Here is a 16,203-nt window from a genome sequence, read left to right as displayed (position 1 = left end):
CGCCTCGGTCTCCCAAAGTGCTGGGATTACAGGCGTGGGCCACCGCGCCTGGCCAAGATACATATTTTGAACGTAGAGCCATCAGGACTTGTAAAATTGTTGAATGAAGGAAAGGAGCAACTGTGTGCTGGAGCCAGCTCATTAGAGCTCTGGAGACTCAGTAATTAAATTTTTAGGAATTTTTTTGAGCTAGTTGTTAAACACAAGCCATGAGCTAGAGTCAATGAAGATGACAAGGGCCTCGGGCACCTGCCCAAAACAAAACAAAAACACAAGCCATATTACAAATTAAATTATATAAACTTCTAAATGAATGAGTCATACTAAAACAAAGGAAATACTTAGTAAAATTAAAAACAAAACAAAAAACTATTTACTTACAACTGCCAAATTTCTCTCTTCAGCCCGGTCTTTCTCTGAACTTTAGATTTGTATATCAATGTGTATTCAACATCCACTTGGTTGTACAAAACAACCTCCCCAAACACCTCCCTGCCAAAACAAATACAAAAGCTCCGCTCCTTCTTCATGTCTTTTAGTAGATGAGGCCTAGAGCCCTCTCTTTCCATATCCATCAGTGCAACCTGCTGGCTTTATAGCTTCTACTCAAGCCATCATAATTTTTCCCTTTTCTGGTAATTACAACCGTCCCAACAGCTCTCTGTCCCCCCTCTATAGTCTGTTGTCAACACAACAGTCAATGCAATCTGTTTAAAACCTAAGTCAAGGCTGGGCGCGGTGGCTCACGTCTGTAATCCCAGCACTTTGGGAGGCTGAGGTGGGTGGATCATGAGGTCAGGAGTTCGAGACCAGCCTGGCCAATATGGTGAAACCCCGTCTCTACTAAAAATACAAAAGAACTAGCTGGGAGTGGTGGCATGCACCTGTAGTCCCAGCTACTCGGGAGGCTGAGGCAGGAGAATCGCTTGAACCCAGGAGGTGGAGGTGGAGGTGGCAGTGAGCCGAGATTGCATCACTGCACTCCAGCCTGGGCATAGAGGGAGACTCCGTCTCAAACAAAACAAAATAAAAAAACCTAAGTCAAATTATGTCAGTCCTCTGCTCACAACCCTGCAGTGGCTTCCCATCTTATGGAGAGCGAAAACCAGAGGCTATACATGGTGAGCAAAGCCCTGTAAGATTTGCTCACAACACCCTCCCTCCTTCCTCTGTAGCCCCAGATCATTCTGCTGCAGCCACACTGGCCTAACAGTGCCTAGCACACAGTAGGTGCTAAAGGGATATATTTTGAATCAGTATATTTCATCACTGCCCCTCCAATGCTGTGGAGGCAGCATGGCATGGTGGCTAGCAGTGTGTTGTCAGAGAGCACAGTGTCTAAAAGTGTGGTGGCCTTCTTGGATTTAAATCTGAGCTCTACTTAGTAGCAACATGACCCTGGACAAGCTACTTAACCTCCGTATCCTCAACTGGCAAATAAGGACAGAAAGTGTACCTATCTGATGGGCAGGTAGGATGTGAGGATGAAATAATAAGTATAAAACACTGATCACATCTGGAACTACATAAATGGTAGACAGTAATTACTTCCATTAGAATGTACACTCCCACGTCCACGGGGATTTTTGTCTGCTTTTTTATTTTTATTTTTTTGAGACACGGTCTCTTTTGTCATCCAGGCTGGAGTGCAGTGGCGCCGTCTTGGCTCACTGCAACCTCTACCTCCGGGTTCAAGTAATTCTTGTGCCTCAGCTCCCAAGTAGTTGTTATTGTAGGTGTACCACCACACCCGGCTAATTTTTTTTGCATCTTTAGTAGAGCTGGGGTTTTGTCATGTTGGTCTTAAACTCCTGGCCTCAAGTGATCCACCTGCCTTGGCCTCCCAAAGTGATGAGATTACAGGCAGGAGCCACCAGGATGGGCCATATTTTTTGTCTACTTTGCTCACTACTGTATCTTTAGTGTCTAGAACAGTGTCTGATACACAGTAGATGGTCAGTGAATGAATACATTTGCTGAATGAATTAAGCTTCACCATCACATTTCCAGCAGTATTGCAGCAGCTTCCTACCTGAATTCCTGTCCCAGATTTCCTGAGTGTTGTGTTTTTTTGTTTTGTTTTGTTTTGTTTTTGAGATGGAGTTTTGCTCTTGTTCCCTAGGCTGGAGTGCAATAGTGCAATCTCAGCTCACTGCAATTTCCGTGTCCTGGGTACAAGTGATTCTCCTGCCTCAGCCTCCTGAGTAGCTGGGATTACAGGCCCCTGCCACCATGCCTGACTATTTTTTTTTTATTTTTAGTAGAGAAGGGGTTTCCCCATGTTGGTCAGGCTGGTCTCGAACTCCTGACCTCGGGTGATCCACCTGCGTCGGCCTCCCAAAGTGTTGGGATTATAGGCATGAGCCACCACACTGGCCCTGAATGTTCTTTAGACTCGAATCCAGTGGTTCTCAAACTTTAGGATCCATCAGAATCACCTAGAAGGTGTGTTAAGCTGCAAACTGCCAGGCCCCACTCTCCCAGAGTTTCTGATTCGCTAGGTTTGGTCTGGGCTATGCTTACCTATCTTGCCTATTTTCTATCCCGTCTTTCTCTTTGTCCTGACTCTATTTCCCTTTGTTTGTACTGTATCCATTGTGGAAAGAGGAGGCGATAAATAAGTGAGAAAATAAATAAGATCACGAGCATTATCTTGACCTGCCTTTCCGGGAACTCCACCATGAGATTCTTCGGACAGTAGACTCACAGCAGAATTTGTTGTTAGGTCTCCATAACCCTGCCAGGGCAGTTGTTCCCATGTGTTGTAAGACAAACCATCAAAGCTGTTGCCAGTAGTATACTAGCAGGATATTTTACCTCAATTAGTGATTATGTTGTGTATACCTTTCCAGGTCACCCTTCCTCCCCGTCCTCAAGATGTCCTGGAAATCTGTATTTGAATAGAACTCTGAGTATCATGACTACAGGAACAAGCTGACATTCACTAGGGATGTCATTCTGTTTTGTTTTGTTTTTTTGAGACAGAGTCTCTCTCTGTTGCCCAGGCTGGAGTGAACTGCGTGATCTAGGCTCACTGCAACCTCCACCTCCCAGGTTCAAGTGATTCTCCTGCCTCAGCCTCCCGAGTAGCTGGAATTACAATATGCCACCATGCCCGACCGATTTTTGTATTTTTAGTAGAGATGGGGTTTCACCATGTTGTCCAGGCTGGTCTTGAACTCCTGACCTCAGGTGATCACCTGCCTCAGCCCTCCAAAGTGCTGGGATTACAGGCATGAGCCACTGCGCTGGGCTGGGATGGCATTCTGATTCCTGATTTCCCTGGTCAGAAATCTTTGTTCCTGGATTTATTCTCATGTTACCTTGCGTCTCTGTGGAAGCATTTATTTGCCATATTCTGCAAACATGTTGTCCCCAGATAGATTGAATGCTACCCGAAGGTTTGTCACCGTGCTGTGCACAAAGCAGGACTTCAAGTGTTATGGAGGCCTGGAAAGCCGGGTACAATGGCTCACCCAGCACTTTGGGAGGCCGAGGTGAGCAGATCGCATGAGGCCAGGAGCTCGAGACCAGCCTAGTCAACGTGGTGAAACCCCGTCTCTGCTAAAAATACAAAAATGAGCCAGGCGTGGTGGCGCGTGCCTGTAGTCCCACCTACTCTGGAGGCTGAGGCAGGAGAATCGCCTGAACCTGGGAGGCGGAGGTTGCAGTGAGCCGAAATCACGCCACTGCACTCCAGCCTGGGCGATAGAACTAGACTCAAACTCAATAAATCAATAAAATAAAGCAAAAGTGTTCTGGGTTGTTTGTGTTTAATTATACTAAGGAGATTTGATAGGAAGGAGCACAATAAATGTCATGGTGATTATTTGGTTTATTGTAATACAATAAATGAAATACAATAAAAGGTTTAACAAACTTTTTCATAAAGTTGCTTTGGTTGTTAAAAAATTTTAGACCTTTCCTCCCATCTTTTTTTTTTTTTTTTAATACATCATTCTAACTTCCTAAAAGTATAGCTCAGAAAGGTGGGGGCCCAGGGGAGAGGCCAGCAGCGAAGACATTATTGGGATCTTATTTGCCCCAAGATCACGCAGAGATGACTTATTCAGTTTGTAGATTATATAAACGGAAGAGGGAATTAATAGTTACTGAATCTACCATGAGTCAGATACAAACTTTCTCATACAATCTTCGCGGTTATCCCACAAGGTTAGAAATTGGGAACAGAAGAGAGAGGGCGAGGAACTGAGCTCGGGTTTCAGGCTAGCAGCAGACAAGCAGGAAGCGGAACGAAGAATGATTTCTAAGCGCAGCTCCGCAGCCCAGTCACCTCGTCGGCTGGGGACCTGCTCTGGGAGTTTCGATTTCCATTCCCGCGACTGCACCTGCACAGACATGGGCAACGCCTTACCAGAGCAACACCTGTGTTTGTTTGGCGGGAATGAGCCTTGCACTGGGCAGAGCTCAGGGCCCACCGCGTGCAGCGCAGCGCGGGTGATTTAAACCCACGCAGCGGGCGCCCGGAACCCGATCGGATGCTCCTTGACTTTGCCCCCGGTCTCCGGACTCCTCTGATTGGACGTGGCTGCGTTCGGCCGCCCAATGGCGAGGCGGCGCGCGGCTTCCCGGAAGTGGCGGCGCGGTCAGGGCTGGCCTTGGCTTCAGCTGCGGTTTTGGGGTCCAGGACGCTGGGATCGGCGGCGCTATGAGTTCCTTCGAGGGGCAGATGGCCGAGTATCCAACTATCTCCATAGACCGCTTCGACAGGGAGAACCTGAGGGCCCGCGCCTACTTCCTGTCCCACTGCCACAAAGGTGAGTGAAGGCTGCGCGTCGCCCGCTCCCGGGGCGCTGGGGGCTGGAGAGAGGACAGGAGGGGGCTGGCCCTGGAGCAAAGAGCTGCAGCCTGTGGGAGGCCAGCGAGGGGGCGGCCAGCACACACCTTGTCCCAGTCGGGCTCTTCAGCCTCTCAAAGGCTTCATCTATTTTCGGATCTGGTCAACGCGGCGTAACGGCGCCTGCCAGTTGCGCCCGGGGCCGGCTTGGTCAAGCACTGCTAGTAGGTTCTCTTGGTAGCTTTGCTGGTGGCCGATGATCAGAGATTGGCGAGGGTTAGTACTTCCCTCAAAGCCTCGCTACCATGTATGAAGAAAACAAGTTTCAGATCTATTTGACCACACCCTCAAACATTGGTCAGCAAGCAGGAGACTCAGACATACACACAACTGTGAAACAACCCGCCTAAGAGCTCCACCAAGTGCAAGCTCCCTGGCCTTTGGATGTTCTGTCTGTATCCAATATGAAAGCTTCGTTCTAGTTTAGGATGGAGGGATGTTTCCCTTCTAGATGGTATCAGGCAACCAGAAAAGCTACTGTGATTTCACAGCTGGATTCCTTTCACAGCTGGGCCGATTTAGGGATTAAGGTTAGAGTGTCGCTGATGCTCCAAGCAGAGATTGGAGCTAATTTCCAGAGTTTACCGCTAACTTGACAACCATTATTCATTTTCACTTCTATTGTGCTAACAAGTCACTAACTTTTACCAGCGAAAACAGTTTTAGTGCTCATTGTGCTAATTCGCCCAGCCATTAGTGTTAATTGGAGAAAATGATAAACGGAATCACTGGCGTTGCTGCCTCCTGCTGTGTGGCCTTGCAGCGTGCTGGAGCAGGAAGCTCCCACCACCCTGTGGAGTCAATCGATGTAACAAACCTATCTGTACATGCGCAGTGGGAAAGTGTTTTAAAGTAAATTACAGGTATCCAAACACAGCCTTTCCTCACAGGGTTGGTGTGAAGGCCAGTTATGTTGTTTTGTGTGTGGAATCAATCACTTGGAATATAAATTGTTGAAGTTACTGCTTCTGGGAAATTCTGCTTTTTTTCCACAAAGCCACCAGTGATTTCTCTTTAATGAGGAAAATCTGGACCTCTTCTTGTGCGTTGCCATATTAGCATCGTGCACCTCTTTGAGCGTCTCTTCTTTTTCTTTTTCTTTTTTTTTTGGAGACAGGGTCTCCCTTTGTCGCCCAGGCTGGAGTACAGTGTGGCACATGCTCTCTGCTCAAGTAGTTGGGACTACAGGAGTGAGCCACCATGCCCAGCTAATTTTTGTATTTTTATTATTATTTTGAGATGGAGTCTCCGTCACCAGGCTGGAGTGCAGTGGCATGATCTCCACTCACTGCAACCTCCGCCTCCTGGATTCAAGCGATTCTCGTGCCTCAGCCTCCCAGGTAGCTGGAGTTACAGGCATGCATCACCACACCCAGCTAATTTTTTAGTAGAGATGGTGTTTCACCATGTTGGCCAGGCTGGTCTCAAACTCCTGGCCTCAGGTAGATCCACCCACCTCAGCCTCCCAAAGTGTTAGGATTACAGGTGTGAGCCGCTGCGCCTGACACATTTCTGGGTTTGTTTTTCATTGAGAATCCACTGCTGGACAAGGATATGCCCATTTTTACTTTTTGTGTAGAGTCGCACTGGAGTCTCTGAACTCAAAATGGGCTAGCCAGGATTAAAGTATACTTCCGAAATTTGCACTTCGTGTTTAGGACGACTGAGTTTGGAGAAACAATTCATCTAAAGGAATTTGAAATCACCCTAAGTTTGTGCATTAAGCCAGAAATGGACTCTTCCCTACTGTTGAACAGTCTATAACAACTTTTTCTGTTCTCTGACCACATGTGGATCTGCTTAGTCAACCAGGACATAAACTCATCAAGGGTGAAAACTCAACTTCTGCTTTTGGAGGTTTCTCAGGTTGCCTTCTGTTGGCTTTTAACTTTTTGGGACACAGGCTTCTTTGATTATGATGTGGACTATCTCCACAAAATTCATATGTTGAAGCCCTAACCTCCAAAGTGACTGTATTTGGGGCTGGGGTTTTTAGGAGGAAAATAAGTTTAAGTGGGGTCATACCGTGGTGTCCTACTGATAGGATTAGTGCCCTTACAAGAGAAGGAAGAGAGAGGGCGCTCTGCCGTCATGCGGGGCCTAGGAAAGCCATGTGAGTGCATAGTGAGAAGGTGGCTGTCTGTAAGTTAGGAAAAGTGCCCTCCCCAGAAACCAAATCGCCCCACATCTTCCTGTTCCCACACTGACTAAGCAGGCATCACCCTGCATGGTGCGTCATGGTCCCCCATCCACCTTCCTGAACTGGATCTTCCCAGCTTCCTGAACTGTGAGAAATACCTTTTTGGTGTTGAAGGCAACCAAAACACTACCTTTCCTTACAGGGTTGGTGTGAAGGCCAACTATGGTATCTATGGTATCTTGTGATAGCAGCTCAAACATGAGAAACTGTATGGACTCTTTTGCTAGGAAAAATGCATGGAAACCCATCCACATCCCTTTCTTTTTTTTTTTTTTTTTTTTGAGACAGGGTTTCTCTCTGTTGCCCAGGCTGGAGTGCAGTGGTGCGATCTTGGCTCACTGCAGCCTTCACCTCCTGGACTCAACCAATCCTCCCACCTCAGCAAGTACTCCCACCTGAGTAGCTGGGATTACAGGCATGCACCATCATGCCTGGCTAATTTTTCTATTTTTTATAGAGAGACAGGATTTCCCCATGTTGCCCAGGCTGGTATCAAACTCCTGGGTACAGGTGATCCACTCACCTCAGCCTCCCAAAGTGCTGGGATGACAGGTGTGAGCTACCACACCCAGTCCCACATCACATTTTGATATAATTCGGAGTAGGCTATGGACCCACCTGATGCTTATTTGTGGGCCATCTGGAAGCCAGTGCTGTGTGCAGGGTGGGCTTTACTAAGCATCATTAGTAAGTTCTGGAAGATGAGAGGACCCCTGACCCCCGAGACCTGAGATAGTGGCCCAGGGTTGGGGAAATCCCCTTGAGGGGGCAATTTATGATGATTGCCAAGGAAAAGGAAAACCTCCCTGGAAAAGCAGACCTGGGTGCAGTTCCAGCAGCACAAAGCAAACCCATCCAGTTCTTGTGACTACCAGTTGGAAGGGCCTCAGGGTGGTGAGGATGGGGGACCATGATGCACCATGCAGGGTACTGCCTGCTTAGTCAGTGTGGGAGCAGGATGCAGAGTCTGGATTCAGCCTCCTCTTTGCCATGGCACAAACTCTTTGGAAACTACAACTATGGAGAGTCCTGCCCAGGGATATACCCATAGGCCCTAAAAGGCTGGACCAGGTATCCCTTGAGGGAATATACCCACTGGGAGACAGGTGGACTCTCCTGGAGGCATGTATACAATCAAGGGCTGCCAAGTGACATGTGGTGACTGCTCTGCTTTCATTGGGTCTAATGATGGCCACACCACATATAAATTGAGGGTGTGCTTGTGTGTGTGTGTGTGGTGGTGCTCGTGGTAATTCGAATTGGTTTGGTTTAGCTAAACAGTTTCTTGTTCTTGTTTTTTTTTGGTTACTTATTTATTTTTGAGATGGAGTTTCACTCTCATTGCCCAGGCTGGAGTGCAATGGTGCAATCTTGGCTCACCACAACCTCTGCCTTCCGGGTTCAAGCGATTTTCCTATCTCAGCCCCCCAAGTAGCTGGGATTACAGTCATGCGCCACCAGCCCCAGCTAGTTTTGTATTTTTAGTGGAGACAGGGTATCTCCATATTGGTCAGCCTGGTCTCGAACTCCTGACCTCAGGTGATCCACCTGCCTCGGCCTCCCAAAGTGCTGGGGTTACAGGCATGAGCCACCGCGCCCAGCCGTTTGCCGTTTGTTTGTTTTTGAGATGAAGTCTCACTCTGTCGCCCAGGCTGAAGTGCAGTGTTATGGTCTTGGCTCACTGCAACCTCTACCTCCCATGTTCAAGTGATTGTCCTGCCTCAGCCACCCAAGTAGCTGGGATTATAGGTGTGTGCTACTATGCATGGCTAAGTTTTGTATTTTTAGTAGAGATGGGGTTTTACCATGTTGGCGAGGTTGGTCTTGAACTTCTGACCTCAGGTGATCCGCCTGCCTCGGCCTCCCAAAGTCTTGGGATTACAGGCATGAGCCACCGTGTCCAACTGGTTTAGCTAAACAATTTAGAGCTGTTTGATCATTGTTGTCTAGGCCTTTACTTGCTAAAGATTCAGAATATATTGGAATGCATGATATACTTAATGTAATAGTTGGTTTAATTGCTACCTTTCTGTTGTCTGTGTCTGTTAATGTGGAGGGCTGTGGAGCAAGTCTTTGTGGATAGTAATATTCCCCTTTCAATCCATCACAGTAGGCTGAGAAAATTATGAAACACTTACTCTGAACCTGAGTGATTTCCCAGCAGACTCCATGGACACGAACTTGAATTTCTAGATAGACTGATTTAAGTGGCAGGAAGTGAATGGGTCACATACAATGTGGCTCGAAGGATGGCTGGATTGAAATGAAGTAAGAGCAGAGGGCTAGAAGCAGTTCTCATTCTTCTGTGGCTGCCCAGAGTGATTTAAACTCTGGCCTATGATGCACGGAATCGCTCTCCTTTTAAATTGACTTGGCTGGCTCAGAAATGGGCAGGCTGTCCTGTTCTGAGAAGGATTCTTCACTTGCAGAAGAAAGAGCTCATAGCCCACGTGAATCAATTCTTATAAAAGCAAACCTCATGGGTTTTCTCTTGAAGCTGAAAAAGAAGACGACTGTTTCCCTTGGGCTAAGGAATCGTCTGGAAAAAACATATTTATGAGTTTTTGTTCTTTTGTTTTTAGATCACATGAAAGGATTAAGAGCCCCTACCTTGAAAAGAAGGTTGGAGTGCAGGTAATTTATTTTGCTACTTGTGTGTGTGTGTTTTTAAGCAAACATTTTAATTGAGAGATAACAACTGTACAGAAAAGTACATACATCCAAGCATATAGTCATTTACAAAATGAACACTCACTCAGATTAAGAAATAGGACAGTACCAATATCCCAGGCCCCTCCTACCTCCCAGCTCATTCCCTTCTCCCAAAGGTAACCTCTGTTCTGACTTTTGTCATCATGGGTTAGCTTTGGCTGTTTGTGAACTTTATATATATATATATATATATATATAATCCTACCAAATACACTCTTAAAAAAAAAAAACAACAACAGCAACAAAAAAAACAGATGGAGTTTTGCTATGTCGCCAGGCTGATCTCGAACTCCTGGCCTCAGGTGATCCTCCTGCCTCAGTCTTCTGAAGGGCTGGCATTATAGATGCGAGCCACTGGCACCTGGCCCCAAATAGACCCTTTTATATTTGTTTTACTTTACTTAACTTTGTATTTGTGTGATTTATCTATGCTGCTAGGTACAGCAATAACTCACTCCATGTTATTTCTATAAGAGTATATGAGAGAGAATGGCTGTTCCATTGTAAAGGATCATATAATACTGGATTTTTTCTTAAAACTGAACTATTAGATGCTTTTTTTGCAGCCATTGCCTACATCTAAATTCCCACTTCGCAAGATACATATTTGAAAAGGGCCATTGGATGTCAGGCTTCTCTGCTAATTGATAGCAATAGTCTGTCTTCTTGATAATGATAGCTAATGTTTATTGAATACTTACTGTATCTGGGCACTGTGTATTTCTTAGTTCAACAATTTTTTTTTTTTGTAGAGACGGGGTCTTACCATGTTGCCCAGGCTGGTTGTAACCTCCTGGCTTCAAGTGATCTCCCATCTTGGCCTCCCAAAGCCCTGGGCTTATAGGCATGAGCCTTTGCACCTGGCCAATAATTTTTTATTATTTTATTTGTATTTACTTATTGACTTTTGTGACAGGGTCTTGCTCTGTCGCCCAGGCTGGAGTGCAGTGACACGATCTCAGCTCACTGCAACTTCTGCCTCCCGGGTTCGAGTGATTCTTTTGCCTCAGCCACCCAAGTAGCTGGGATTACAGGCGCCTGCCACCACACCCAGCTACTTTTTGTATTTTTGGTAGAGAGGGGTTTTACCGTGTTGGCCAGGCTGGTCTTGAACTCCTGACCTCAAGTGATCTGCCTGCCTCAGCCTCCCAAAGTGTTGGGATTACAGGCATGAGCCACCACTCCTGGCCTCAATAATCTTTTTGGTCACCTGTGACGTGTCGGGCATTGTACTGGAGGTGGAGAATGCGTTAGTGAGCCACACAGATGCGAGGCTCTGCCCTCTTGTACCTGACATTTTCATTAGAGCTTCTTGATAACCTTTTGAATAGATACTACTATTATTTCTATTTTACAGACGAGGAAACTGAGGAACCAGAGAGGTTAAATTAGTTGCCCAGTGTCACACAGCCAGTAAGTGGCAGGACCAGGATTCCAGCCAGGTCTGTCTGATTGTAGAGCCTATGTATCAGTCATCTGCTGCTGCATAACAAATTACTTCAAAATGGAGTGACTTAACACTGATCATGTCTTATTGCTCAGTTTCTGTGGGTCAGGGATTGACAGGGTAGAGTGGGAATGGTTTCCCAGCCCAGGTATCAAACATCAGTGAGCAGAGTGTTCAGATAACGTCAGCCCCATAAGATCTGAAGACTCCCTCATCCATGTCTGATACCTGGGCTGGGAAAACTCACACAGCTAGGGGCTAGAACCATTTGGCGTGTCTTTTTTTTTTGAAATACAGTCTAACTCTGCCGCCCAGGCGGGAGTGCAGTAGTGTGATGTTGGCTCACTGCGATCTCTGCCTTCCAGGTTCAAGCAATTCTCCCGGCTCAGCCTCCCAAGCAGCTAGGATTACAGGCATGTGCCACTAAGCCCAACTAATTTTTGTATTTTTTAGTAGAGATGGGGTTTGACCATATTGGTCAGGCTGGTCTCAAACTCGTGACTTCAAGTGATCTGCCCGCCTTGGCCTCCCAAAGTGCTGGGATTACAGGCGTGAGGCATCTCTATCTCTAAAAGTCTCTTTAGGCCGAGCATGATGGCTTAGGCTTATAATCCCAGCACTTTGGGAAGCTGAGGTGGGAGGATGACCTGAGCCTAGGAGTTTGAAACCAACCTGGGCAACATAGGGAGACCTCGTCTCTACAGAAAATATGAAAAATTAGCCAGGTATGGAGGCATGTGCTATAGTCCCAGGTGCTCAGGCTGCTGAGGTGGGAGGATAGCTTGCATTCCAGCCTGGATGACAGTGAGCTCCCCTCCCCCTAAAAAAAAAAATCTCCTTAGGGTGAGTCCATCAGGATAGCCAGACCTGTTAAATGGAGACTCAGGGTTAAAAAGTGTATGTCCTAAGAGAGAGCTAGGAGGAAGTTACACTGCCTGGAGATCTAACCTCAAAAGCCATGCAATTACTTCCACCATATTCTATAGTGAAGGTAATTACAGAAAACTGCCCAGGTTCAAGGGGAGGGAACATAGACCCCGCCAGTTAGTGGCGGAATTTTAGTATCTATTTTGTAGGGAGAGCATGTATGGATGGTGTATATCATTGTGTGGCCATCTTTGGAAAATACAATCTACCGTAGACTATATTCCTAACCTCTAAATGATAGCGTTAAGTTTTAAAAGTTTATTATGGGCTGGGCGCGGTGGCTCATGCCTGTAATCCCATCACTTTGGGAGGCTGAGGTGGGTGGATCAGTTGAGGTCAGGATATCGAGACCAGCCTGGCCAACGTGGTCAAACTCCATCTCTACAAAAATACAAAAATTAGTCCGGTAACAAAAAGTTAGCTGGGCGTGGTGGTGCGCACGTAGTCCCAGCTACTTAGGAGGCTGAGGCAGGAGAATCGCTTGAACCTGGGAAGTGGAGTTTGCAGTGAGCCGAGATCACACCATTGCACTCCAGCCTGGGTGACAGAGCAAGACTCCATCTCAAAAAAAAAAAAAAAAAAAAAAGAATAGACTTATACAGTAAAAAGCAGAAGTTTCTGTTCCCAACACACCTTTTCCAGAGATAGCGTAACGTGTGGTGGTATCTTTCCAGACACACCTGATCACATACAGGCGTGTATTTCCAAGTAACAATGGTGAGGGAACGCTGTTGGAGGAGATCCAGGGACACTGTGTTTCCGTCCCCACCTTGTGCTCTTGATAGCACTGAAATGGTGCGTATAGGTATGTTGGGAGTGACTCGAACAGATTTTGTGCCAGCGTAATTTCTGAATTATTAGATGTATGATGAAATAGATTTCATAACCATGCCCGGCTAGTATTTGTGTTTTTGGTAGGGATGGGGTTTTACCATGTTGGTCAGACTGGTCTCAAATGAAATTATTAGATGTATGATGAAATAGACTTCTTAGTCACCAAGATGGCTCGTTTTGGATTGTACTGAAAGTTTTTTCTTTTTTCCTTTCAGCTTGAAGGTTTATCTATACTGTTCACCTGTGACTAAGGAGTTGTTGTTAACGAGCCCGAAATACAGATTTTGGAAGAAACGAATTGTAAGTTTTACTTTTTTGATAACTTAATTTTTTTTTAAGTGGGAAGTATTTTTAGAGGTAGATTGACAAAAACATTGCCTCAGTTTGTCACATACTACAGTTATCCACATTAATTAGAATATTGAGTCTCTGGCCGGACATGGTGGCTTACACCTATAATCCCAGCCCTTTGGGAGGCCTTGGTGGGTGGATCACTTGAGGTCAGGAGTTCATGACCAGCCTGGCCAACATGGTGAAACCCTGTCTCTACTAAAAATACAAAATTTGGCCAGGTATGGTGGCACACACCTGTAGTCCCAGCTACTTGGGAGGCTGAGGCAGGAGAATTGCTTGAACCCAGGAAGCAATGGTTGCACTGAGCTAAGATCATGCCACTGCACCCCAGCCTGGGCAATAGAGTGGGACTCCATCTAAAAAAAAAAAAATTAAGTCTGTTGGCATTGAACAATATGGCAGAAGTCAACATTTGGTGGTTGTTGATATGTTTTCCTTGTTCCTCAAGAGTGAGATCTAGGTCTTAGTTTTGTTTGTTTAGTCTCATTGACCCTCTTGCTAAGATGCATTTTAATGTTCTCTATTTTTTGTTTTTGAGATGAAGTCTTGCTCTCTTGCCGAGGCTGGAGTGCAGTGGCTCAAACTCGGCTCACTGCAACCTCCGCCTCCTGGGTTCAAGCGATTCTCCTGCCTCAGCCTCCCGAGTAGCTGGGATTACAGAATCCTACCACCATACCCGGCTAATATTTGTGTTTTTAGTAGGGAGGGGTTTTCACCGTGTTGGTCAGGCAGGTCTCAAACTCCTGACTTCAGGTGATCCACCCATCTTGGTTCCACCCACTTGGTTCCAAGTGGATCCACTTGGATCCACTCCCAAAGTGTTGGAATTACAGGTGTGAGCCACCATGCCTGGCCACATTTTAATATTTTAGAGTGTAAAGTGTTCATTAACGTAATTGCTAAATCCATTTATTTAAATTGTGGGATAGAGTAAGAAAAATAAACATAAATTACAGGCTATCATAAGGAAGAGATGACAGCTAGAATACAGATAGAATGGGTTACTTTCAGTCTGGCAGAATAAAATGCATCTGTCCAATGTGAGGTAGTCAAGGGGAGAAAAAAGTCTGGTGCATAGAAAATGCAAAGAAGGCAGAAAAGGTCCGAGTATAACAGTGATTACTATATATAGGAAAGGATTTAATTCTGTCTTTGATCAAAGACAAATTCTCAGTTTAAGTTAAAAAAAATTAGACAAATCTGGCTGGGCCCAGTGGCTCACACTTGTAATCCCAGCACTTTGGGAGGCCAAGGTGGGCGGATCACCTGAGGTCAGTTGGAGACTAGCCTGGCCAACAGGGCGAAACCCTGTGTCTACTAAAAATACAAAATATTGGGCATGGTGGCGGTGCCTGTAATCCCAGCTCCTTGGGATGCTGAGGCAGGACAATCGCTTGAACCTGGGAGGCGGAGGTTGCAGTGAGCTGAGATTGTGCCACTGCACTCCAGCCTGGGCAACAGAGCGAGACTCCGTCTTCAAAAACAAACAAAAAAATTAGACAAATTCGTCAGTATTAGTCTACAAGAGACATAGATAAAACAGAAGGATAAATACAGGTTGAAATTTGAAATTTGGAGGGAAGAAAAAGGGAAAAAATTACTAACCAAATAGAAGGCAAAAATGTCAGAGTGGCAGTTTTTAATATCAGAAAGTAGACTGGAAGGCAAAGAAAGATAAGGTGTGAAGAGGGTGTTACTGTTAAAAGGAAGCATGGGTCATATGGATGTATGTGCAATTGACAAAATAGCGTCCAACTGAAGTAGAAACTGCGAGAACCTGTCACCCAGTGCTTGATCTGAGGAGAACCACGATGAGTTAACAGAATGCGAGTTCATTATGTGGATCAGGTCTTAAATCATTGTGGGAGTTGGCAGAGCTGTTTGTCCCAGTGTCACGAAGAGTCTGTTAACTTTTTTTTTTTTTTTTTGAGATAGTCTCACTCTGTCACACAGGCTGGAGTGCAGTGGCGTGATCTCAGCTCACTGCAACCTCTGCCTAATGGGTTCAAGCAATTCTCCCTGCCTTTGCCTCCCTGGTAGCTGGGATTACAGGCCTGAACCACCACACCTGGCTAATTTTTATATTTTTTAGTAGAGATGGGGTTTTGCCATGTTGGCGAGGCTGGTCTTGAACTCCTGACCTCAGGTGATCCTCCTGCCTCAGCCACCCAAAGTGCTGGGATTACAGGTGTGAGCCACTGTACGGGGCCTCTGTTTGCTCTTAAGTTGCTTACAGCCAGTGCCTCCCTCCTGCCCACATTTGGGCAAGCTGACAAAAAGGCCATGCCTGCCTTAGCACTGAGGTGAAGTTCAAACCAGGCATGTCCAGGACCACCCCCGCACCACAGTGGAAACCGGGGCTACCTGGTCCTACTCTCTCTTAAGCCACAGGAAACACTTCTGTCCCCAGCTCAGGGACTGCACTGCCCTCCCCGAAAGTCCTGTGATGTGACTGAAGTTTTCTTCTCATTCTCTGTCATGTGTGTGCTCGCGTGTGTTTGTGTGCATGGTGTCATCCACCTCAACATCTGACCTTTGATTGGGAAGGGGATTTGTCCTCCCTCTGCAGAGCAGTCACAACAGCAGGGCTGTTCCTGTTGTCTCTGGCGTTCAGCTTGAAGTTGCTACAGGTCAGCCTGGCCAGCAGTCAGGAAGGAAAGCTGGAAGAGAAGCAGAGGGGAACAGAGACAACCTGGAAGGCAGACTGGCCCACTAGAGCCCAGCAGAACAGACCGAAACCCACCTCTGTCTCTCACTTCCTCTGGCCTCAATAGTGCTGGTCTCCCGCTTTGGCTCTGAGGCACATGCACCTGCCCCAGGACTCGGAGGAGCTGCACACAGGCACCCAGCAGAAGCTGGTGTTGCTGCGGC

The 16,203-nt window shown here is 46.5% G+C and overlaps 1 protein-coding gene across 6 annotated transcripts in view; it reads left to right on the top strand.

Moving 5' to 3' along the window:
- The first annotated feature begins 3,824 nt into the window (after positions 1–3,824).
- The window catches only part of DCLRE1C (DNA cross-link repair 1C), a 57,171-nt gene continuing 44,792 nt past the window's right edge, over positions 3,825–16,203 (top strand). For 2 of the 6 annotated variants that reach the window (XM_063669595.1, XM_063669596.1), the window contains exons 1-4: positions 4,696–4,778; positions 9,641–9,692; positions 11,128–11,212; positions 13,194–13,278. Coding sequence is in view for 4 of the 6 variants with exons in the window: in XM_063669593.1 (XP_063525663.1) it covers positions 4,670–4,778; positions 9,641–9,692; positions 13,194–13,278 (246 nt within the window). In the remaining 2 variants the exon portion in view is untranslated. Of the gene's footprint in view, positions 4,779–9,640; positions 9,693–11,127; positions 11,213–13,193; positions 13,279–16,203 lie in introns of all 6 variants that reach the window. The other 4 variants (XM_063669593.1, XM_063669594.1, XM_054503179.2 and 1 more) reach the window with 4 other exon arrangements.

This window comes from Pongo pygmaeus, chromosome 8, assembly GCF_028885625.2.
Source record: "Pongo pygmaeus isolate AG05252 chromosome 8, NHGRI_mPonPyg2-v2.0_pri, whole genome shotgun sequence".
NCBI lineage: Eukaryota > Metazoa > Chordata > Mammalia > Primates > Hominidae > Pongo > Pongo pygmaeus.
Note: the sequence above shows the minus strand (reverse complement) of the source record. Positions and strands in the feature narration are given on the sequence as shown.